At 37.7% G+C, this 26095-nt stretch overlaps 1 protein-coding gene across 2 annotated transcripts; it reads left to right on the top strand.

Annotated features, from left to right (window-relative positions):
- The first annotated feature begins 1096 nt into the window (after positions 1-1096).
- On the top strand, positions 1097-24720 carry LOC109621264 (AP-1 complex subunit mu-1). Of its 2 annotated transcripts, none has more exons than XM_020076998.3 (4): positions 1097-1260; positions 1654-2753; positions 2822-2947; positions 24104-24720. In XM_020076998.3, the coding sequence occupies exons 2-4, from the start codon at positions 1710-1712 to the stop codon at positions 24200-24202; spliced, it is 1269 nt and encodes a 422-aa protein (XP_019932557.1). In that variant the 5' UTR covers positions 1097-1260; positions 1654-1709; the 3' UTR covers positions 24203-24720. The 2 variants fall into 2 exon arrangements, with proteins under 2 accessions (XP_019932557.1, XP_019932558.1); XM_020076999.3 differs by lacking the exon at positions 1097-1260 and adding an exon at positions 1280-1430.
- The last annotated feature ends 1375 nt before the right edge of the window (positions 24721-26095 follow it).

Genomic DNA, 26095 nt, shown 5'->3' on the forward strand with positions numbered 1-26095 from the left:
TCGGGTGCGACTTTGCTAAAAATGTCAAATCTTCGATCCGCTAGTTCAGCTCGTTCGCTCGTTAGCTGCCTCGGCAGGAAACACTGGTTAGCTCACGTATATACTCGCGCGGCGTAACTCGCATCGCCGCACCACACTGACCACTCGTTATTGTGCCATTTATTTAATAATTTTTCGAAGGATTTCGATTGAAAATAATGGAATTTTATTCATAATAAAGGAATAATAAAAAAATCTCGCGAGATGATGTTTACACGGGACCGCGCCAAAGTCATAAAAAATCATAATAAACAAAACAAGTTTCGACGCGGCGAAATAGGGCGAAAACTGTCAAATTTTTGCGAGAGGGGTAAACCAATGCATAAAAATCTACCGCAAAATGGTAATCACTAGCCCCCTCGTGAACTTTTGAATAAGAAAGAAGAAGAAAACATGGTACCGAAAATTTTAGGTGGTTTGTACCGCACTCTTACGTCTGTATAAGAGCCGATGCACACGGGCGGCGCGTCCACGCAGCGTGCACGCAAGTGCGTCCTGAGTTACACACAATCAAATGGGGTGATGCACACGAGAACGCAACGCTACCGCACCGCAACCGCGCCGCACCGTGTGCGGCACGCAATGTCAACGCATGCCCCACAGGAACGCTGCGGCGACGCAGCGTGAATTCACGCGGCGTCAATTAACGCTCGTGTGCATCGGCTCTAAATTCGTCTGTGATATAACTGTGATCGGGAGAGTTGGCTCAGTGTAGACAAATTTGGATTTTCGGCTCAGTTTGACATGCAGATTCAGAACTCGACATTCCCAAATGCCCCTAATACCCCGGACAGACATGTGATACGAGTGTGATTTCTGTACAACGGTACGCAGTGCCAAGAAAATTCTAACAAGACTGACTTAAACTGAGAGAATTTTCAGTATGGCACTCATTTCAAGCGCAATTGTACAGTGATTCTTGTATCACATGTGTGTCATATACTTAACATGAAGTTTACAGTGCTCCCAAACAGATAGCGCTCGCATCCAGAGGCATCCAGTACGCCGTGTCAGCCCTTCTTTCTTTCTCCTTTGATTGGCAGTTCGTTGAGGCATTTGACAGCAAAGCAATCCATCTCGTCTCGTTTATCGTGTGTGCATGAGAAAAAAGTGAAAAAATGACGACGATATTGTAATTTTGGCGTTTTAATCACTAATTTTGATCCATTCATAGGCTCAATTGTGAATCCAGTTGGTGTGTTAATTGTGCATTTAGTGAAGGTAATAAACTACCAGTGAGAAACCGACAGAAAGGTTTTGTGCGAAAATCTTGTTTGTACGGTCGCCTCCCTTTCTCGGGTGCTCAACCCATTTTATGTTCGATGCATTTTTCCTGATATTTTTAGTTCCTGATCGAACCAATATAAGCTATAAAGTTAATTGGAGTTGCAGTTAGTTGCTAAGTTGTGAAATTTTAACCTATAATCGAATTTTAAACACGCAATTTCTTACAAAAGTGTCGATTCAAAAACTGGTGACGTAAATTTTCTCGATTTGTCATTGGCCTTTTTGCGGTACTAGAAATCAGAGACTAGGAACGTAGAATATCAAAAGTGAATGTAAATAAACACAGCAGGTGGTAATGTTTTATCCTTTTCTCCTTTAATTTTACAGGTGCAACCGCAATATTTAATAGTTTTGATAAGGAGCAATAGAATCCCGTAAGCACCATGTCCTCGTCAGCGATTTTCATTCTGGACGCCAAAGGGAAGGTGCTGATATCTCGGAATTACCGAGGCCACATCGACATGGGCGTGATCGACAAGTTCATGCCGCTGCTGATGGAAAAGGAGGAAGAAGGTCTGATTACACCGATTCTGCAGACACCAGAGTGCACGTTTGCGTACGTTAAGACCAACAATCTGTACTTAGTGTCTGTGACGAGAAGCAATGCCAACATTGCGCTGGTTTTTGTGTTCTTACACAAGGTGGTTCAGGTGTTCACGGAATATTTTAAGGAACTCGAAGAGGAAAGCATCCGGGACAATTTTGTAGTGATTTACGAGCTGATGGATGAGCTGATTGACTTCGGTTATCCGCAAACCACAGACAGCAAGATCTTGCAGGAGTATATCACCCAGGAAGGTCACAAGCTAGAAATTCAGCCTCGCATTCCGATGGCTGTGACGAATGCCGTTTCCTGGCGTTCCGAAGGCATTAAATATAGGAAAAACGAAGTGTTCCTGGACGTGATCGAGAGTGTCAACTTGCTGGCTAATGCCAACGGGAACGTGCTCCGAAGTGAAATTGTGGGAGCCATTAAAATGCGTGTTTACTTGTCCGGAATGCCTGAGCTGCGGTTGGGATTGAACGATAAAGTACTGTTCGAGAGCACCGGCCGGGGTAAATCCAAGTCCGTCGAGCTGGAAGACGTGAAATTCCATCAGTGCGTGCGGTTGTCCCGCTTTGAAAACGATCGTACCATTTCATTCATTCCACCGGACGGCGAATTCGAGCTGATGTCGTACCGTTTGAACACCCACGTGAAACCGCTGATCTGGATCGAGTCGGTCATCGAGCGGCATGCCCACAGTCGGGTGGAGTATATGATAAAGGCCAAGTCGCAGTTCAAGCGCCGTTCGACGGCCAACAACGTGGAAATAGTCATTCCGGTACCGGCCGATGCCGATTCACCCAAGTTTAAGACCACCATCGGCAGCGTCAAGTATGCCCCGGAGCAGAATGCCATCACCTGGACCATCAAGTCGTTCCCGGTAAGATGAAGGAATGGAGAATGGTGGTTCTGATTTTAAAGTGACGCAATTATTTTTGATTTTTTTAGGGTGGAAAAGAATATCTAATGAGGGCTCACTTTGGACTTCCCAGTGTCGAGTGTGAAGATTCGGAAGGAAAACCTCCAATTCAGGTCAAGTTTGAGATACCGTACTTTACGACGTCCGGAATTCAGGTAAGTTTGCTTCGCGTTGTGGGCTGAATTGGAAAATATTGAAAGTCACAAATTTAGTTAGGGGCAGAGTTGTCGCTTTTCTGTGTGCTCTCCGTCAGTCAGGAATGCATGAAACTGGCGAGTGGATGGTATTTTTTGACAACCTTTGTCTGAAGTTTTAACACTGGATTCGGCAAATTTTCCCCTAACTGCTAGAATTCTGTATTGTACAGATATCAAATTACAGTACATACACTGTGGTACATAATGGGGCACGTTCGGTGTAGTACTAGGTTTGAAGTAATGAGCTGAATTTTTGTATGGTGAGAAGGTCAATTCTCCGTTTCTGTAATGAAATGCTGCAAAAAGCATGGGTATTATGATTCATTGCCTAATTTGATGCTGTTTGAGCAAAACTTTGGATAACTATGTTGTTTATGTTGCAAGAAATGGAGGAAACAACAATACTGTTGCCAAAAGTTTTGCTCAAACAGGATCAAATTAGGCAATGAATCATAATACCCACGCTTTTTGCACCATTTCATTGCAGAAACGGAGAATTGACCTCCTCACCATACTAAAATTCAGCTCATTACTACAAATCTAGTACTTCAGCGATCTGTCCTATTGATCGGACAAACGTCGAATTTCATACAAAATTTCCAAGCTTGAGATGCTGTAACTATGATTTGCGTTGACGGGTTGAGCTCAATTTTTGACACGGAACTAACAATATGCTGAATTTTACGTGTACGAAGTTTATAATGTTTTCGTTCACAGGTGTGGGCGCGACAAGGCGTTTAACGTGAAAAAGTGATCGGACAACGGTACCCCTTTAATTTACACACGTGCCGTTGTCTGATCACTTTTGCACTTTTTAACGCCTTGTCACGCCCAGACCTGTGAACGAAAACATTATAAACATTATAAACTTTGTATACGTAAAATTCAGCATATTTGTTAGTTATTTGTCAAAATTGAACGCAACCCATCAAAGCAAACCAGTGGCGTAGCTAGGAATTTGGAGGCCCGGTGCGGAGCCAAATTACTGGGCCCTCATGAAAATTACAGATGTACATATTTTACTATGATAAATCTATACATTTTACTCTCGAATGATCGCGCTGTTGTGTTTTGTACAAAACGTTGAAAGACTTTTGTACTTTGCATTAGCATCTACTGGCAGTGGTGGCCAACTGACTGACGGAAGGGTAGTCTACCGGGGATTTTATCAATAATATTCTCAAGAATTCTCAAGAAATTCCAGGAAAAATTATTACAAAAAATTCTCCTATGATTGTTTTTGAACCATATATTCTTCCAAGAAGTTACATCGGAATTCCGGAAGTCCTTCTTCTAGAATTTCTTTAAACATTCTTCCGTGGTTTCTTTCAGGAGATCCTCCAAATTTTGATTTCAATTTCAAGTTAAGTATTTTTCTATAGATTCTTCAAAAATTTCTCAAATATTCCCTCACATAACTCTTTTAGAGATTTCTCGAAAAAAATATCTTAGCATTTCTTCAAGCATTCCACGTTCATCTTGGCGTGCTTTTGAAGATTTCTTCATATTTTTTTTCAAGGATTCCTTCAAAAATTATTGCAACGCTTTTATTCGAAAAATTTCTGTACATAATTTTCAAGGAGTTTCTCTAAGGATTTAATAAAAGATTTATTCTAGAATGCCTCCAGGAAATTTCTAAAGAGTCCATTGGATAATAATTAAAAAAAACATTCTCCAAGGATTTCTACAGAAGTTTCTCTAAGAAAATGCTCAGAGGGGCTTCTGTTCTGTAGGAATCCTTTTGAAAAATCCTTCTGGAATTCCTCCAACGAATTCATTAATATTCATGCGCACTACGAATTTTCCCAAGGATTCTTTCAGGAATCTTTGCATTCCTCTGGAAACTCTTTTGAGGATTTCGATTTTTTGTAAGACTCCATAATTTTTGCGATTTTTTAAAAGACTCCATCAAAACTCTTTCGAGAAACCTTTTGGAAAATCATTCTTAATTTCCATAAAGCATCTCAGTCAAGAATTTTTCAAGGATTCAATTATGATTCCTCTAGAAATTCCTCCAAAAAATCGTTAAAAAATTAATGAGAATTCCTGGTAGGGTCAACATTCTCTTGGCAATCTTACAATCCCAAACTCATCCTATTCGAAAACAAAGCGATTACGACACCGATTGATTACGCAATTTTTTGTTATAATTCGTGCCTCTTAAGACTGTTTGCCACTTTCTGCAGGAATTCTAGAATGCCTATCTATCCCTTAAGTGATTAATGCAAAGCTAAGATTTCATAGAGGATATCCATCGGGAATTCTTCAGGAATCGCTTCAAGAATTTCTACGGGAATTTTTTTCCAAGGAATTATTAATTATTTCTTCAAAAAATCCCTTTAAAAATTATCAAAAGATTATTTGAGAATTTCTTCAAGGATCCTGTTTGAAATTCCTTCTTGTTAAATTTATTTAATATTTTTTCAACGATTCAACGAGGATTACTTGTGGGATTTTTTTAAGGGTTGCTTTAGGAATTTTTCCAAGGTTTTATTCAAAGTTCTAAAGGGATTTCTTCAAAGAGGCTTATAGAAATTGCTCCTAAACTTTCTTGAGGAAATTTCCAAAGGTATCTTCAGTAGTTCATTAAATAAATGGTCTTGCGATTTCTCCAAAGATTCTTTCACAATTTGTTCAAATATTTTCTTACAATTTCCTAAATTTATTTCACGCTTAAACTGATTTTCCAAGGTATTTAAAAAAAAAATTGAACAAGAAATCTTTCAGGAGCAAGGATTTCTTCATGTATTTGTATACATCCTGCAAGATTTTTTTCCAAGATTATGACACTGGTTCCTCCAAGAAATTCTTTAGGAATTCTTTCAGATGAAGCTTCGAGTGTTTTGCAAGAAATGCTGAAGAAATTTCTCCAAAAAGCCATTCAAGGATTCAGCAACTGCATCTTTAGAAATTCAAATAAACAAATACAAGAATTCTTTCAAGAATCTTTCAGGAATTCTCACAGAAGTTCCTCCAAGAAATTCTATTGAAAAATCGTAACACATTTTTAGAAATTGCTTTGTGAATTTTTAGGAAATTGTTTGTGAACTTCTCTGGTAATCACCTTATTTTTATGGAAATGCTTTAGGTATTTCCTTTAAGATTTTCTTCGTTGTAAATTCTTGGATTTTTTTTTGAAATTCACAAGAGTATATCTCATGTAACTTTAAATTGCAAGGGCGTAGCCAGCTTTTCGGCCAGGGGGGGGGGGGGCGAGCACCCTTACACTGAAAACCACTTTGCAGTAACAAGGAGTTCAAATACTTCATCACTTAAAAAAAATAAAAGTGAAGTATGAAATATGGGTAATTAACAGGAATGGTTCAATGGAGGAATCATATATGATTATAATCTTGAGGAATTCCTCAAGATATTGCTTCAGGAATTTCTTTACAAATGCCATCATGAATTTGAATTTATTCAGCAGTTTCTCCAGAAATTTCTTAATTATTTTTTCCAGGTTATTTTAATGTAGATATTCCAGCAATTACCTTCGGAAAACTTGCATTAATTCCGTTGGGAATACCTTCAGAAATTTCTTCAATAATTCCTCCAGAAGTTTTATTACGAATTTCACCATGCATTCTTTTGAGAATTTCCCCAGTAATTCTTTACAAATATCATTCTTAATTCCAGCAGAAATCCGTTTGAGAAGCTCCAGAAAATACTTTAAGAATTTCTCCGGGAATTCTTTCAAAAATTCCAATCAAACTAAGATTCCTTTCCTTGAGGAATATCCTAAGAAATTTTTGGAGAAATTTCTTCGAAAAATCCTTTAATGAATTCCTTCGGAATTACCGGAAAAAATCTTTGAAAATTTCTAATGGAATTCCTTCGGAAACTCCTGGAGGAATATCTTTGGAAGTTGCTAGAGGAATGCATTCGGAAATTTTTAAAGGAATCAATCAAAAAATAATTTCAGGAATCCTTGAGGAATTCCACCGGAAATTCCTTGACAAATTCTTCAGAAATTTCTTGAGGAATTCCTTCATTTCTAAAGCTCCTTGAGAAATTCCATAAGACATTCCTCCGAGAGTTCTTCTACGATTTCCTTTAGAAGATTCTTCGGGAATTCCTTGAGGAATTTCTTTGAAATAGATTTAGAATATTACTTGAGGAACTCCTTCGGAGTTTTGGTGAGGAATTCTTCCGAAAATTCCTTGAGGAATACCTTCAAAAATTCTTTGAGGAATTCATCCGGAAATTTCTGTGAGAATTCCTTCCCAAATTCCTGAAGCAATTCTTTCGAAAATATTGAAAAAAAATCCACTAAAAGTCTCATGAGATATCCCTTCTGAAATTCCATAAGGAATTTCTTTAAAAATCTTTCAAAACTTCCTTGAAAAAATATTTCGGAAGTTCCTGGAGAAATGCTTTTTGTGATTTTTTATTTCCTAGAGGAACTCATTCGGAAATTCTTTGAAGAATTACTTCAAAAATGCCTTGATTATATGTCTGAAATGTCTTCTGGAATATCTTCTGAAATTTCGTGAGAAATTGTTTGATAAATTCGTTGAGGAATTTTTTCGGTTTTTTATAAATCTTTACGAAATTCCTCAAGGAATTCCAGCGAAAGATCCTTGAGAAGTTTCTTCGAAAATTCCTTAAGAAAGTCCTTCAAAAATGTATTGCGGAACTCCTACGAAAACTTGAGAAGCTCCTGCAAACATTCCTTCAGAAACACGTTTGAGATTATGTGAGAAAATCCTAAGGAAATTTTTTGAGGACAACCGCCAAAAATTTTTAGAGGAATTCATTCGGAAATTTCGAGGTATTTCAAGGCAAATCCATAAAAAAAATCTTTGGAAATTCCGGGAGGGATTTCTTTGGAAATTCGTGGAGGAATTCCTTCGGAAATTCAGGAGAAAATCCTTTGAAAATTCCAGGAGAAATTCCTTTGAAAATTCCTGGAGGAATTCCTACGGAAATTCCTGGACAAACTCCTCCGAAAACTCATGGAGGAATTCTTCGGGAAAATCCTGGAGGGTTCCTCGGAAATTCTTGGAGGAATTCCTTCGGAAATACCTGGAGAAATTCCTTCGGAAATACCTGGAGAAATTCCTTCCTGAAACTTCTGGAGGAATTCCTTCGGAAATTCATGGAGGAATTCCTTCAGAAAATCCTTGAGCGATTCCTTCGCAAAAGTCCTGGAGGAACTCCTTCGGAAATTCTTGAAGGAATTCCTGGAGAATTTTTTTCGAAAATTCCTGGTGGAATTCCTTCGGACATTCATGAAAGAATTCCTTCGGTAATTCCGGCAGGAAATCCTTTGAAAATTCCAGGTGAAGTTCCTTTGAAAATCCCTGGAGGAATTCCTTCGGAAATTACTGGAAGATTTCCTTCGGAAGTTTATGAACGAATTCTTTCGGAAATACCAGGAGGAATTCCTTCGGAAAATGCAGAAGATATTTCTTTGAAAATTCCTGGAGGATCTCCTTCGGAAATGCCTGGAGGATTTCCTCCGGAAATTTCTGAAGAAATTCATACGGAAATTCATGGAGGAATTTCTCAGGAAATACCTGTAGGAATTCCTTTGAAAATTCGTGGAGAAGTTTCTTCAGAAATTCGTGAATGAATTCTTTCGGAAAATTTCTGGAGCAATTCCTTCGGAAATTCATGGAGGAACTCCTTCGGAAAATGCTTTAGGATTTCCTTCGCAATATTCCTGGAAGCATTCCTTCGGAAATTCCTGGAGGATTTTTTTTTTCGGAAATTCGTGGAGGGATTCCATCGGAAAATTTCTGGAGAAATTCCTTTGGAAATTCATGTAGGAACTCCTTCGGAAAATTCTTTTGAAACTCCTTCGCAAAATTCCTGGAGGAATTCATTCGGAAATTCATGGAAAAATTCCTTCGGACATTCATGGAGGAATTCCTTCGGAAATTCCAGGAGGACATCCTTTAAAAATTCAAAGAGGAATTCCTTTGAAAATTCGTAGAAGAATTTCTTCAGAAATTCTTGGAGGAATTCCTCCGGAAATTCCTCGAGGAATATCTTCGGAAATTCGTAGAGGAATTCCGCCGGAAAATTTCTGGAGGAATTCCTTCGGAAATTCATGGAGGCATTCCTTTGGAAAATCCTTTAGAAATTCCTTGGCAAAATTCCTGGAGGAATTCCTTCGAAAATTCATGGAGGGATTTCTTCGGACATTCATGAAGAAATTCCTTCGGAAATTCCAGGGGGAAATCCTTTGAAAATCCCAAGAGGAATTCCCTTCAAAATTCCTGGAAGAATTCCTTCGGAAATTCCTGGAGGAATTCCTCCGGAAATTCCTAGAGTAATTCCTCCAGAAATTTGTGGAGGAATTTTTCCGCAATTTCCTGGAGGAATTTCTCCGGAAGTTCCTGGAGGATTTCCCTCGGAAATTCCTGGAAGAATTGCCACGGAAATTCCTGGAGGAATTCTCTCGGAAATACATGGAGAAATTCATTCGGAAAAACCTGAAGGAACTCCTTCGCAAAATTCCTGGTGAAATTTCCGACAGAATTTCTCCTGGAATTTCTAAAAGAATTCTTCCTGGAATTTCAAAAAAAAATCCTTCAAGAATTTCCAAAAGAGTTTCTCCAGGAATTTTCGAAGGAATTTCCTAAGGAATTCTTCCAGGCATTTCCAATTGAATTCCTCCGGGAATTTTTAAAGAAATTCCTCCAAGAATTTCCGAAGGAATTTCTCCAGGAATTTCCGAAATAATTGCTCCAGGAATTTTTGAAGGAATTCCTAACGGAATTTGTAAAGGAAATCATCCATAAATTTTCGAGGGAATTCCTCTTGGAATTTCCAAAAATAAAATTCAAAATACTTTCCAAAAAAAAATCTCCAGGAATTTCCGAAGGAATACCTCCAGGAATTTCTGAAGGAATTCCTCCAGGAATTTCCGAAAGAATACCTCCAGGAATTTTCGAAGGAATTCTTCCAGTAATTTCCGAAGAAATTATTCCAGCAGTTTCCGAAGGAATTCCTCCAGGAATCATAAAAAGCATTCCTCTAAGAAGTTTAGAATGATTTTTTTCCAGGAATGTGCTAAGGAATTCATCCAAGGATTTTCTCAGGAATTTCTCTATAGATTTCTGAAAGAATTCCTCCAGACATTTCCGGAGGTATTCATCCAAGATTTTTCGAGGGAACTCCCCAAGGAATTTCCGAAGGAATTTCTCCAGAAATTTCCGAAGGATTTCCTTCAGCAATTTCCGAACGAATTCTTTCAGGAATTTCCGAAGGAATTCTTCCAGGAATTTGCGAAGGGATTCCTCCAAGAATTTTGGAAGGAATTCCTTCTGGTTTTTTTTAAGGAATTCCTCCAGGATTTTTTGAAGGAATTGCTTCAGGAATTTCCGAAGCAATTCCTCCCGGAATTTCCGAAAGAATTCCTCCAGGAATTCCTAAAGAAATTCCTTCTGGAATTTCCGAATGAATTTCTCCAGGAATCCCCAAAGGAATTCGTCCAGCAATTTCCGAAGGAATTCCTCCCGGAATTTCTGAAAGAATTCCTCCCGAAATTTCCGAAAGTATTCATCTAAGATTTTTTGAAGGACCTCGCCAAGGAATTTTCGATGGAATTCCTCCAGTAATTTCCGAACGAAGTCCTTCAGGAATTTCCGATGGCATTTCTCCAGAAATTTCCGAAAGAATTCTTCCAGGATTTTGCGAAGGGATTCCTCCAGGAATTTCCAATGGAATTCGTCCAGCAATTTCCGATAGAATTCCTTCAGGAATTTCCGAAAGAATTCCTCCAGGAATTCCTAAAGGAATTTCTCCTGGAATTTCCGAATGAATTCCTCCGGGAATCTCCAAAGGAATTCGTCCAGCAATTTCAGAAGGAATTCCTCCCGAAATTTCTGAAAGAATTCCTCCAGGAATTTTTTGAAAGAATTCCTAATGGAATTTCCGAAGGAATTCCTCCCGGAATTTCCGAAACAATTCTTTCAGGATTTTCCGAAGGAATTCCGAAACAATTCTTTCAGGATTTTCCGAAGGAATTCCTCCAGGAATTTCCAAAAAAAAAATCTAAAAATAATTTCAGAAAAAAATCCTCCAGGAATTTCTGAAGGAATTCCTCCAGGAATTTCCAAAAGAATTCGTCCAGCAATTTCCGAAGGAATTCCTCCAATAATTGCCGAAGAAATTATTGCAGGAATTTCCGAAGGAATTCTTCCTGGCATTTCCAATGAAATTCGTCCAGAAATTTCCGAAGGAATTCCTCCCGGAATTTCCGAAAGCATTCCTCCAGGAATTCCTAAAGGAATTCCTCCTGGAATTCCAAAGGAATTCGTCCAGCAATTTCCGAAGGAATTCCTCCCGAAATTTCTGAAAGAATTCCTCCAGGAGTTTCCGAAGGAATTCCTCCAGGAATTCCGCTAGGAATTTCCGAAGGAATTCCTGCAAGAATTTCAAAAAAAAAATCCAAAAAGTATTTCCGAAAAAAATCCTCCACGACTTTCCGAAGGAATTCCTCCAGGACTTTCCGAAGGAATACCTCCAGGAATTTTCAATGACATTCGTCCAGCAATTTCCGAAGGAATTCTTCCAGGAATTTCCAAAAGCATTCCTCAAAGAAGTTTGGAATTATTTTGTCCAGGAATTTCGTAAGGAATTCACCTAAGGATTTCCTCACGAATTTCTCTATGGATTTCTGAAAGAATTCCTCCAGGAATCTCCGAAGGTATTCATCCAAGATTTTCCCAAGGAACTGCCCAAGGAATACCCGAAGGAATTCCTCCAGGAATTTCCGAAGGAAATGCTCCAGAAATTTCCGAAGGAATCCTTCAGGAATTTCCGAAGGAATTTCTTCAGGAATTTCCGAAGGAATTCCTTCAGGAATTTCCGATGGAATTCTTTCAGGAATTTGCGAAGGGATTCCTGCAGGAATTTTGGATGGAATTCCTTCAGGAATTTCCAAAGGAATTTCTCCAGGTATTTCCGAAGAAATACCCTCTGGAATTTTCGAAGATATTCATACAAGAGTTTCCGAAGGAATTCCTGCATACATTGAAAAAATACGAGGATGCAGGAGAATTTTATTTTTACTAGTCAAAAACAGCTCTGATCATCTAAGTTTTTCGGTTAAGTTAGAATATAGTTGCTCGGTCAGGGGGGGGCCACGGCCCCCCCCTGCCCCCCCCTGGCTACGCCCTTGCATGATAACCGACGGAGTTCCGTAAGGAAGTATCAAAATAAATTTCCAGAGGAATTTCCAAAAGAATTTTCTGAGGAATTACCAAAGAAGTTTTCAAAAAAATTGCCACTTACCTGTCCAATGAATTTCTAAAGGAACTATTGAAAGAATTGCAAAGATAATTGTCAGATATATCAGCAAAGGGACGGCCGGTGAAACTTTCAATGAACTTCCAACAATACCTATCCCGTAGGAGTTCCCTAATAAATTTTCAAAGTAATTGCATAAAGAATTTCGAAAAGTAATGCTGTAGATATTTTCAAACATAATATCCCAAATCAATTCCAAGAAATTTACAAAAGAATTACCGAATCAAATTCCGAAGGAGTCGCCGAAACAGTTTTCGAAAACATTCTTCAAAAGAAAAACAAAAATAATCGCCAGATTAATTTCCAAAGTAAATGCCAAATAAATAAACCAATCAATTCCCGTAGGAAATGGCAAAGAAGTTTCCAGAAGAGTGTGAAAGTTGTTCCCAAAGTAATTAGCAATGGATTTTTCAAACGATTTGTCAAAAAAGGCAAAAAGTTGCAGACGAAATTTCTGATGAAATTTCCATAGCAATAAAAATCTGGAGAATTCCGCAAAGCCATTGCTGAAGCATTTCCGACAATTGATTAAAGAAATTTTCAAAGGAATTGCTTAACAATGTCTCAAAAGAGTTGCTGCAGAAATTTTCAATGAGACTTCTAACGGAGATTGAAAAAAACATTTTTTTACCAAATGGAATAGCGAGCTCAGTTTTCGACATAATAGCTGAGACAGTTTTCAAAAGAATTGCCAAAAAAATTTTCTAAAAATAATGTAGAATGAATTCAGAAAAAAATACATAAAAGGTATTTCCGGAGGAATTTTTCAGAGTAGTTGCTGAAGGGATTTCTAAATATTTTTTTAAGATATTCCTTAACGAATTGCTGCATTAATTTTCAAAGTAATTACTGAAAAAGATCCAGAAGAAATTTCCAATGAAAAAGTTCAAAAATTGTAATGAAAAAATGTAAAAAATTTTCCAATAATTCTCACAGAAATTCTTCCAAGATATTCTACTGGGATTCTTTCAATGAAACCTTTAGGTATTCTACTTCAAGAATTCTATCTTGGGTATTTTTACGATTAATTTAGCATTTACTTCAACGTTTTCTTAAAAGATTTCCTTCGAAAGTCGCTACAGCGATTGCTTCAGAAACTCCTCCAAGCGTTTCTGAACGATTTTCTTTAATAATGTATATTCCCAAAAGTTCCATAAAAAGTATCTTAAAAATTTCCACAAACGATTCCTTTAGGGCTACTCGACATAATCACTTTAGAAATTTTCCAGAGGAATCCATTAAGATTTCCATCAAAATTCCAGTGAAGATTTAAACTTTTTCTTCAAGATTTTTTTTCAACCTAGGTTACAAAGATTCGTTCAGGGATTTCTCAAAGTTTTCCTTCAGATATCCCTACAAGGATGAACACATTCATCCCCAAAGGGTTCCTACAGAAATTCCTCCAAGGCAATATATAGGAATTCTTTTGAAGATTATTTTTTAATTTGCTCCAAGAATTCGAGAGGAATTCTTTGATAATCTAGGTATTTAATCATAAATTCTTCTAAAAGTCCGCTTGTTTTCAATTTTTTTTAGGAATCCTTTACGTAAATCCTCAAAGTATTCCTCGTACTTTTAGTACTACTTCATAGTACTGTAGTAATCCTTCAAGAATGTCATCAAAGATACCTCAAAAATCATGATTCATTCCGAATACATCTTGGAATTCATCTAGACGATTCTCCAAAGATTCCTTTAAAAATTCCTCCAAAAATTCCTGCAAGCATTTTTCCAAAATTTCTTTCGAAAATCTCCCAAGGATCCATTCACGAATGCCTCCAAACATGATCTCCGAAATACATTCAATATATTTTCTATGCGGAACACCCACAAGATATCTTCTTGGAGAAACCTTTAATTCTAAAGGAATCCTTGGAGAAATTCCTTAAGAGTGATCTAAAGGATTCCTTGATAGACTTCATGAAACAATCCTTAATGGACTTTAAGAAGGAATTCGAAGAAATATTTCTGGAATAATGCTTGTAGAAATGCCTAAAAAAACATAAAGTAATTCCTGAAGGATTTCTTGAAAAGTTCCTGAAGAAAAGCTTGCAGGTATCATTGTAAGTATTCCTGAATCAATGCTTAGAAGAATTTCTGATGCAATCCCTGAAAAAAGTTCTGAAGTTAATCTTAAAGGAATTTTTGTAGAATTCTTTGAAGTAACTGGGGATTTTTTTTATTACCGCACGGGTTTGGGCCGAAGGGTCTCAGATTTTCATGAAACTTTTTCCACATGCAGGGCTCATGGATATATGAACAAAAAAAATTGAGGAACATTCAGGGTCCTGTGAAGAATTAGCAATAAGTTAAAATTCACAAATACAAAGAAATTAAAAAAAAAAAAACATTCAGGGTCGCCTATTTTCCCGGAAAACTCAGGTGATTTTTTTTTTGTTTTCCCCTGCCACTACTTACTTTGAAAAATCATAACTCAAGAACGAAGCATCGTAGAAACAAAGTTTTTTCTAGAAAATGAAAACAAATTTTCTCAGAAATCCAAAAAATATATGAAATGGAAAAAGTTTTCCACAAAATTTTTCACCGTTGAGAAAATTCATAAAAAAAGCCGGAAAAACTATGTCCGAACTCGTGGAAAATTTTGAAAAAAAAATTTGAGAAAGTAATTTCATAAGCTTTGATCGCTGAAATTTTTGGAATGCACTTAATTTTCGTTCCTCAGCTATGGCAAATTTTATGAAAAATGCCCATATAATATGGGCTTACATGGTCATTTTCACATAATTGGCCATAACTCAGTAACGAGAAAAAAGTACATTCCAAAAATTCCAGCAATCAAAGCTTATAAAATTATATTCCCAAAAATATTTTTTTTGAAAATTTTCCACGAGCTCGGACATAGTTTTTCCGGCTTTTCTTTATAAATTTTCTCAACGGTGGAAGATTTTGTGGAAAACTTTTTCCACCTCATATTTTTTTTAATTCCTGGGAAAATTTGCTTTCATTTTCATTAAAAAACTTTGTTTCTACGATGCTTCGTTCTTGAGTTATGATTTTTCAAAGTAAGTAGTGTCAGGGAAAAACAAAAAATTTCCACCTGAGCTTTCCGGGAAAATAGGCGACCCTGAATTTTCCTCAATTTTTTTTTGTTCATATATCCATGAGCCCTGCCTGTGGAAAAAGTTTCATGAAAATCTAAGACCCTTCGGCCCAATTTGTACGATAGTGAAAAAAATGCCCAACTGTTATACAAATTATAAAAGTTATTCCCGAAGGCAAGGTAAGTATTTACCTTGCCCAAAGGAATTCCCGCAGAAACCCTTAAAGGAATATTTGGAAAGAAATACTTGATGAAATAGTTGGAATACGTTGATTGCACTTGTTTTTTTATACGAGAGCAATAATAATCGACAAACTATTGTTATTACGGGTTTGACGTGACATGTGTTCAGATCTTAATTTTCATAAATGGGGCCCCTGAATTTTCTTAAGCTATGTTAACAGTTATGTTTGGTCCTGTGGTTAGGCCCTGGGCAAAGGCACAACCTTGTGATCAGCTTGATTGCTGTCAGGTCTCGGGGCTTAAATGCATCTTTACCCTACAGAGAAAGATGCACACTCGTGGTGCCACCAAGAATCGATACTTTCCATGATCAGACAAAGAAGCTCTGGGGTCCTTTTTAGTTGTTTTTGATATATTTTATTTCTATTTGCAGGAAGGAAGTCGATACAAAATTTTCCTCCACTTTGTTATAATTATTAACTAAACTTCTTAGTACTGAAGACACAAGAACAAGAAACACAAGAAACTAACCTAATCTGCTCACTGAAAATCAAGCATCGTTACCGTTTTGTATGAAAATGGATTGCCGGTATTTTTGCTTTGTCTGACACTGTATGTCCAAAATTCTTACTGCATTATTGGTACCATTTTTTCAAAGGTAAATTACGTTGACCAAATAATTAACAACACATTCTTTCACAGCTCAATACAAAGTTAATCTCCCACCTTTCCTAATCCTCGAGGTTGCAATGCCTACTCCTAAATTCCACAGATTCAATGTTAGGAAGAAGTTTTTGATACCAACGCAGCTTGACATGACGAAAACTGATCACTTATTTAGCAAGATGGACAACTTAATTTATAACGACAAAGTAGATATCTTTACAAAGCCAACGTGTGATCAATACTCAATTCTTAAAATACATTATTGACGTCAATGAGTTCTATCTGATACTTTGGACAAACATTTATCATTTCTTACTAGCTGAACTGAAAACTCATAAAAAAGCATCATACTCAATGAGTATTACTCATCTGACCGAATATACAAGTTTTTGTTGATCTCTAGGTAATATTAAAGCATGACAGAAAGATAAAAGAAATTTTGTTAGACGCTTCTTTTTGATAACGACATGATTAGGATTACAGCATACTTAATTGAACTTCAATGAAAATTCCTATAATTTTTCTTTGGTCTATAACTAAAATTTTAGTATTGAAATATAATTCAAAATATAATTTTCTCTTTTTTAATTCAGAATAGTTGATCTTATTTATGATTCTATGAATTAATTGCTTTTTAAATCAAGAAGTATATCACATACTTTTCGTCTTTGATACTTACCATTATTTTTTAATTGGATACAATAATAATCAACAATGATGATCAACAAAATTTTTAAAATTTCGTAGTATTATTTGCATTATTGTGCCAAGTCTAATCCAACCCCTTTCCCCAACCCATACCATTACCCATCCGATGGTGTTCATGTGGTCCGCACGGACTATTACGGCCATTAACCCTCCTTGATCTTCGGCTTTGGATTGACTTGCGCTCTTATTGCCCCACCAAACGCTGCAAAATGAAAATGAAAATGAAATGTTTGGTCCTGTGGTTAGGATATCAGGGACGTTTTCATAATGTTCATGAATTTTACTTCCAAATCAGTACTGAATTTCGTAAAATTCAATTGTAATTTCCCTGCACATTTTTTTTTTGTATTTTGGGGCCCCTGTAGATAAAAAGAGTAATCATCAAACTAATCAAAACTAAACTAACTAAACTACTTGAATAAAATGTTCACATTTAAAATTGTTAACAATAGGACTAAAAATTAGCCATCTTTGTGATCTATTCCAAAAACTATTGATAATCACGAAGGGGCCCCTACATACCTATCAGCAGATCTGCAAGTAATGAACTTATACTCATCGGAAACTATCGCTTTTTAAAAAAAAAAATTCAAACTAGTGTTAGTAACCTTCTCTGATTTGGAGGCCCTCTGAACTCGGGGGCCCGGTGCGGACCGCACCCTCCGCCCCCCCTTGCTACGCCACTGAAGCAAACCAAAGCTACAGCATCTCAAACTTTGCCATGTTGTATGAAAATCAGCGTTTGTCCGATCAATTATGCACCACACCCTTTTACGGGGTCTATGTCATTTGGCAAAAAGTCATTTAGCATAAGACCGTTTGGCACAACCGTCATTTGGCATAATGGACACTTGGCATAATATAGAAGGGCGCATTTCAATTATGCGAAATGTCCATTATGACAAGTGACGTTATGCCAAATGACTTCATTCCAAATGTACCGCTCCCCCCACAACTTTATCAAAATCTTGGGATTTTGTTGTTTTAGCTTCTCGACTCGACCTGACAAATTTTACCTAAATCTATCCATAATTCTTAGAAACAAAAACATATTGTTGGATATATCCAATCCACCCAAAGGTATATATTAGCTTTGGCGTTAAGCGATAATAACTACCGTCTACCCCCGTTGGTTTGATCGCATTTTGTCTGAGCACTTTTAAATTTGAACCCCGCTAATATGCACATAGGGTGACGATGGGTATTATCGGCAGGATTGTTCTCTTCGTCATTGGGGGTTTTTGTGGGTCGATTTGCCTGAAATTTGGGCATATAACTCAGCTTAGTTTGAAAGGATTTGAGGCCAACTCAGAGACCTACAGGTTAAAAAAAAACCGGCATGACGAAGAGAACAAAACTGCCGAGAATACGTAAGTTCCCCTAGTTCAAATTAAAACAAAAAGCTAACTGAACGGAACGCAGAATCAAAACAATAGGTACAGCATAAAGATACCGTGGAGTGCCCTAATTTCGTGCGGGCCCAAACTTCGTTCACTTCTAACATCTAAGACCATTATTATCTAAATACAGCGGAATCATCCAAAATTTGATATAACCTCAAAACTACATTTGATCTTAATACAATTCACAAAAAAAGAATGAAAAATTTGATTTATGTCAAAGATTAAAAGATAACTTCTGAGATACGATAAAATCAACACTCACGGAAGTGAACAAGTATTTCGATCTCTAGCAAGAGCAAACATTCCAATTTATGTTTGATTATTTCAATTCAATTTGTTTTTTTACAATACGTAACAAAATTACTCAAAAATGTTGTTTTGTATGGGTCCCTAATTTCGTGCACTATTTTTTATAACTTTGTTTTAGAGGTTCATGTGTACTTGTAGCCATCACATAATTCGGTTATTAATAATAGTTCTTATATCTATTTTAATTGCTTTAAAATTAGCTAGGGACTGCTCAATGAGCACATAAACTACGTCGAAAGTGAAAAAGATATATAAATAAAAGTGGAATACTAAGAAAGCTCGGAATGATTTTATTTACCCAAACATTGGGACTAGTAGCTTACAGCCGCTAGTTTCTTTTAAGCAAATTAATGCCATAAGCCTTATTGCCAGAACACAAACTTGGAAGACGACACTTTACTAGAACTAACCTCCCAAAGAATGTGCCTAATAATAGCACATAATAGAAAAGAAAAAAGCTATAAAAAATGAATTGATTCACATTACTGGCCATCATTAAAGTTAGTGAACATTTGATTCAAATAGTAAACATTATTCTTTTAGTAAAGATGTCAATTAAGGATCAAAGCAAATGTCAAAAATAATAACCCTTAAAACTACAGAAGGATTTTTGGAAATCCTAATGTAAACATCCGGGACGAATATGGAAAACAGCAAATATTCATTCATATTTTGTCACAGACATCGATCTTATCCACACGTTATGGTTTCATGGGTATTATACGAGTATGCTACGTTTAAAAAATTAACACATTTAGTCGAATTCTACGTCTTTTAGAGTGAGCGAAATTTGGACCCATTTTGAACGAAATTTGGAACCCCTGCACGAAATTTGGCACTTTCAAACAAATCAAAACTAATGCTGTAACTATCTTGTATAATGGGAAGTTGCCTAATTTATATATTTCTTGGGAGCTACAGTACCTGTACTAAATATTATTGACTAAATTAATCTGACATACTTTATGGTAAAATTTCAGTCGTTCATCAAACTTCGAGGATTCTTAAGTGCACGAAATATGGGCACCTCACGGTATATGTAGGAGAATATCAAGTCGCCAGTTTTTTTTTGTGTCGTCTGCACCTCTCAGGGTAGTCATACATGTGACACCTTATATGTAGAGCATGTTTTATTTCATAAGTTGCTCAATCGTGCGATCCACGTCACGTTGCAATACTGTTCTGCAGTTTGGTGCTCTTATTGTAATAATGTGGTTGATCGGATATGATTAATTCAGCATCGCTTTTTTCGTAACTCAATACGAAGTCTGCCATAGAGAAACCCGTTTCGATTTCTCACCTCCGTGAACAGATGCCGACTGATAAATCTGCAACATTCAAATTCTTTGTGTGAAATGTGAAAAGCAACATACATCCGAAATGCACAAAGACGTCAAATATTCAACGGTGTGTGGAGCGGCCCTGGTGTGATGGTTAGAACACTTGACTATCACGCCGAGGACCTGGGGTCGAATCCCACTCCCGACAAACTCGCAAAATGTGAGTTCTTCCTTCGGAAGGGAAGTAAAGCGTGGGTCCCGAGATGAACTAGCCTAGGGCTAAAAATCTCGTTAATACAGATAAAAAAAAATACAGGGTGTTAGGTTCCTGAGTGCAAACTTTTTAAAGGGTGATAGAGGACCATAAATGGTGAAAAAAAATGTTCTACGCATATGGTCAAATCTCAACCGTTACGTAGTTATTGAACTTCCCATGTTTTTGACTATTATTGCCTTAACTGGCAATAACTTGAAAATGGTCAAACTTTTCGAAGTTTGTTTACCCTTATTCGAAAGATTATTGAATTTTCTTTCAAATGGCATCTTTGAATCGATTGGTTTAGTAAAATAACTAAGTTTTCTAGAGCAAAATAGCTAAAAATAGTGTATTTTTATTGGTTTTTGTCAATTATCTTTGAAACATGCGTAATAAATTAAAATTCTTTCTTCGGCAAAGCTGTTGCCCCTGTTCCACTCTACAGTTCGTTCTTTGACACTAAACTTCTAGCTCTTATCTTTTTCTTGCTATTATGATTTAAATGTGCGGCACAATGCGCAAAAAAGTGCTTTCCATGACAGTTGCAAATTTATGATCTGAAATGCGATGTTAAATTCAAAATTGCAACAAAACGATGAGAGATAGAAGTTTAATGTCAAAGAACAAATTGGAGAGTGGAACAGGGGCCACAACTTTGCCTAAGAAAGAATTTTAAATTACTACGCATTTTTCAAAGATAATTGACAAAAATAAATTAAAACACACTACTTTTGAGCTATTTGGCTTAGAGAATTTACTTATTTAACTAAACCAATCAATTCAAAGATGCCATTTGATACAAAATTCAATAATCTTTCGAATAAGGGTCAAAAAACTTCGATAAGTTTGACCATTTTCAAGTTATAGCCAGTTAAGGCAATGAGAGTCAAAAACATGGGAAGTTCAATAACTACGTAACGGTTGATATTTGACCATATGCGCAGAACAATTTTTTTCTCCATTTATGGTCCTCTATCACCCTTTAAAAAGTTTGCACTCAGGAACCTAACACCCTGTATATTCAACGGTGGTCAACATCGTGTCGCCAGTTTCAAGAAATGACCTCATCGATTGAACTTCATCAAGCACCAAGAAAGAAGTGCTCCTCGACCATTCCACAACTAACACTCCTCGCAAATGCGTTTCGAATCGGGTGTTCGCTCTAGTTGTTGGAAGACGGGCTTCCTCACGTTTTCAGAGTTTTGTTGTTTAGCAAGGGATATGTTCAACCAGTTCACAGAACTCATCGTGAGCTTTCATCAAACCTCCCTACAATGTTTGAACTCGACTTATGTCGGCTGTTACGATAGATTGAACCGAGTTTAATTCAAAAGCCAATCAATGCTAAACAGGCAGAAAATTTTATTGTCCTTTACCGGATATACCAGTCGTCTGGTATATCTGAAATAGACGAGAAAAAACTAATGTTTTTTTTTCGAAGACACAAGTGAGTGTTTGATTGACAAATTGAGAGATAAACTTGTGAAAAAATAATGTAATGTCGTCAGCAAAGCCGACGATTGCCACTTCCACTGGGAACTTTAACCTCAACATCTCGTCGTACATGACATTCAATCACACCGGACCCACAATGAAACCTTGTGGGACTTCTGAGGTAATGTGAAAGCACTTCCGAACCATCTCCATGTCGTAAACTAGTTACTCGATTCCGGAAGTAACCGGAACTCCGGATCCTGCACAGGTACCCGGGTATCCCCAGACGCAGGAGCGCATCGGCAATAGCCGGTCAACTGGCGCTATTGAACGCGTTCCTTACATCCAGAGTCACTACTGCACAGTAGCGAATCCCCCTTCTCTTACGCTCGAGCGCTATCTTGGCTGTCTTTGTAACCGACAAGATAGCGTCTACGGTCGACCTCCCCTCCCGGAAGCCGTACTGGTTCCTCAAGCGACCATGTAGTTCCTCAGTGTGCCTCAACATTCTGTTAAGGATGATCTTTTTCGAGCACCTTCCCCGCCGTGGTGATCAAGCATATTGGTCTATATGCCAACGGGTCTCCGAGTGGTTTCCCCGCTTTTGGCAATTGCACCAGGTTCTGCCGCTTCCAAACCTCTGAGAAAACTCTCTCGTCAAGGCATTTCTGCATAGCAGACCTGAACATCTCAAGAGCCTTTGCAATAGTTACTTTTAAGGCAGTGGCGATTCCCTAATATCAAATGTACCTGTTCAACAAATGTAAATTCTTGTATTTTCTCAACAAATTAGCATGTAACTTGTAGTAAATGATGAGAATAACCATTTCCATACATTTCCAATTTGATTCAGAACTTGAACTCTCCGCAATTACAAGTTTTTTTTTTTTTTTTTTTAGATCACTTACAGCAGATCTATTTATTTATCGATTTATTCCAACTGACCTATATGGTCTTATTGAAAACTTATAAACTAAAAAAACTCTTAAAACTAACTGATAATAAGGCACAACTAGCATTTGAACAAACATCATTCGACAACAACAAAAAATAAAGGCAATACAAAAAGCACATAACATCAATCTCAATCACATGACAATCAGTTCACAGCAAAATATCAGTTCAAAGTTCAATATAGTCGCGAGTTTTATATACGGTTAGGTTTCCAAGTAACTATACGATTTTCGAATTCTCTATATTTAACATTTTTCGGCCAAGTAGAAGGTTGCATAGCAAGACTTTTGAATTTATTTGGTATAACAACTCTGAATGATACGAAATCAATCACATTATTGGCCGATTTGTTTGATATAAGCTTCTTCACCCTAACATTTCTAGAATCAGTCAAACTCAAACTCTCACAAACAAGTCGTTCGATATCTCTTTCAGTGGTGTGGCATTCGATATTTGTTATAAACAGAGAAAACGTAACGTTGCAGTCTGTTAAATCTGTTGGAACAGTAGAAGAATTTCCACTCACAAATGCATCGGTATGTATCTCTTTAGTACCATCGAGGAGATGAGTGCAATCTATCGGTGATAAATCAGGAGTTGAGTGTTGCTTCCCAGTAGTATCGATGCCATTAGATTTGCGTTCTGATGCCATTGTAGCGAGTGTTTCAATTATACCGGCAACCTTTGTTTTCAAATTGGCGATTTCAGCCTCACACGTAGTCGGATGAGAGCAGCACACATCATTTGTTTTGCTCTCGTTTGCGTCACGGGTTGTGCAGAAATCCAGCAAGCATTTGTCGCACATCCAGAGAACGTTTTTGGAAAATAAGGCATCCATCGTTGCTTCCGTTATTCCCACACAAGCAGCGTGATAGCGTTTAGCACACCTTCCTTCACATACGGTGTAGCGGTCGCATTTTCGGTCGATAGTGTTGAGACATTCATTGCACTGCATTACGGCGATATGATCTCTCGAACCGTGAGAGAAGCTTGTAATGGCCGGTTTTAGTCTTGTAAACAGCGGTTTGGTCACAAAATTTGTCACAGATATTTGTATCGCACAACGCTTGATCGTTGAGCAGGTAAAAAGTGAGGTTACGAGACGCCACTGTTTTAAGGCCAAGTTCGGAACTCCGTCCGGACCTGGGATCTACGGAATCTTACCTACGCTAAATGATTTTGCTATCCCCGCAAGTTCCTCATCGATGACCCTCTCCTCATCGCCATCCCCAGTCCCCAGCTATCCTACGAAAAGAGACCAAGAACGTGACGTGGAAAACCCCCCGATGATCCCGTCCAACATCTCTGGAGACTGCTCTGTAGTAGCCATTACACCTCTTGTCTTGGCCATCACGATCCTGGTAGGCAAATTTCCACAAAATGGTTGCAGTTCTGGAGAATTTTCAAAGATTTTTGGAGAGATCATAAACTGACAAGTCATTGGAGACAATATGGCAATGAAAAGAACAATCTGCAATTAAAAAATGTGCAGTTAAAATGTGCAAGAAACGGCCTTTGGGGGAAAAGTAGCATAAACCCACTACATAATTGCAGTTTTATCTTACTAACCTCGCTTACCTATCATTATGCCCTTCTCAGGTTCGTTATCTGAAGATCATTGAGAAGAGCGGCTACCAGGCATTACCATGGGTGCGCTACATTACCCAGAACGGGGACTACCAGCTGAGAACGAACTAGGAGCAAAGCCTTCTTCATTAAAAATCCCTACGTAGCCAGACAAGACAGTATATGAAAAAAAAAGATCCTTCGCCCTAGAGTCCCTGGATTATAGCAGCACGTCCGACAAACAACAAGATAAAGGCAGGTTGATCGTTGTAGAAATTTATTTTAGTAAATTTGTAAGTGCAAAATTCAAAACAGAAAAAAATATCTAGTATCTGACTATGAACTAACAGTTTAGAAACATCAATCGTACATTATCGGTAACATATTTCTTTTATTATGAAGCAAAAGTTCAGTATTTTCCATGTTTAGGTTGTGTTGTCGTTTCTATTTTAAGCCATACGTTTGAGGTGACATTGTTGTAACAACAGCTTCGGGCGTTTATCACGTGCAGCAAAAAAACGAGAAACATGCAAAAAGTATGATGAAAATCATTCAATCGGATGAAGTATTATAAATTTTGAAAATTCTACTTACATTTATTTTATTGTGTTTAATTAAATAATAGACCACGATTTATATTTCACCAATGACTGCCGAAAGTTTCATTCAGTAGAACAAAAAGAAACCCACACCCAACCCAGCGGCGAACCACTTAGTTACGGCTTAATCTGCTGTAAACAACTTGCATAACAGGGCAACAAGGTTTGATTTCTCACGCGAAAAACTGTGTCACTCAATCGAAAAACCAATGCGAGTTGCTGCTAAAAGTTAGTTTTCGACAAGCGGTAGGTAGAAGGCAAAACTTTCCCCAACGCAGATATGCCACCCATCCATAGAACCTCTATCGAACAGGGCAGGGCATGCCACAGTTTCTTACATTGTAAACTTTTTCATCAAAGTTTGTTTTATCGCTTCTGCTGCCTGTGTCTGTGTTGAAAAAGCGGATGTGTCTGTGTGCGAGTGTGTGCTGTGCGTCGTTGAGCAGGAGGAAGCAGCTGGAAAGTCGCTTCTTTATTTCCGATCCCAACTTTCCCAACAGTTACTACTATTGAGAATTGGAATGGGATAGATGTTCGCGCCGTTTGGTTTGGAAAAACGTCGAAAAGCACACATCATTCATTATAAAACCTACCAATAATGATGACTCGGACCATTATCAACATTGATCGGAGCGATATGCGGAGACTAACAAAACTGTCAATGGTTTTAAGTGATAACAGTAAAACATACAAAGGTATAAAATTTTTCTCTCGTTATGATGGCGAGGCACAAATAGTGGGGGTGATCAAGAAGGGTGAGTTGAAAAATATTATAGATGCTGCAAACTGCGGGAGCCCCTAGGGGAGCCCCATCTTCACCAATCTCCAAAAGCTTTTCGGTCTACCTCCTTTGAGGTTCACGCCTCGTGACCGTAGCGTAGAGGGCAACCGAAAAAATCAGAGTCTTATGTAGAGCGAATATATACCTAATAAGGCTACCGTAAAAGACCCTATTTCCAGCTGCAATACGTCTTTTCATTGCATGGGAAACTACTTCAAACACATCCCCATCAATCACTACCTCAGCACTAACACCACTAGATCTGACTCTGTCTCTACCCGCGATCATGTACTTTGCCTTGGTAGAGTTAATCATCAAGCCTATCCTCGCTGTCTCTCTCTCTCTAGAGAAGCATAAGCTTCATCCACTGCCCTACGATCAATGCCGATGAGATCAATATCGTTCGCAAAGCCGAGGAGCATGTGCGACCGTGTGATGATATAGTGCCATTTCTCTACACGCCAGACCTCCAATAGCTTGGCTTCTTCGAGAACTCCTGGTGAAATTTCTGGGCAACTCCTGGAAAAAATCCCAGGGGACCACTGGAGGAATTCTCGGAAAACTCCTGTACGAATTCCCGCGGAATTTTTCGAGGAATTATCGGGGAACTCCTGGAAGAATTCCCGGAAAACTCCTGGAAGAATT

The sequence above is a fragment of the Aedes albopictus genome, chromosome 3 (genome assembly GCF_035046485.1).
Source record: "Aedes albopictus strain Foshan chromosome 3, AalbF5, whole genome shotgun sequence".
NCBI lineage: Eukaryota > Metazoa > Arthropoda > Insecta > Diptera > Culicidae > Aedes > Aedes albopictus.

Bases quoted from the DNA above. Each gene is read 5' to 3' on its own strand.
- LOC109621264 (XM_020076998.3), top strand. From the start codon at position 1,710: ATGTCCTCGTCAGCGATTTTCATTCTGGACGCCAAAGGGAAGGTGCTG. The intron at 2,754-2,821 runs GTAAGATGAAGG...TGATTTTTTTAG, and splicing joins GGACCATCAAGTCGTTCCCG to GGTGGAAAAGAATATCTAAT. The intron at 2,948-24,103 runs GTAAGTTTGCTT...TGCCCTTCTCAG, and splicing joins TTACGACGTCCGGAATTCAG to GTTCGTTATCTGAAGATCAT.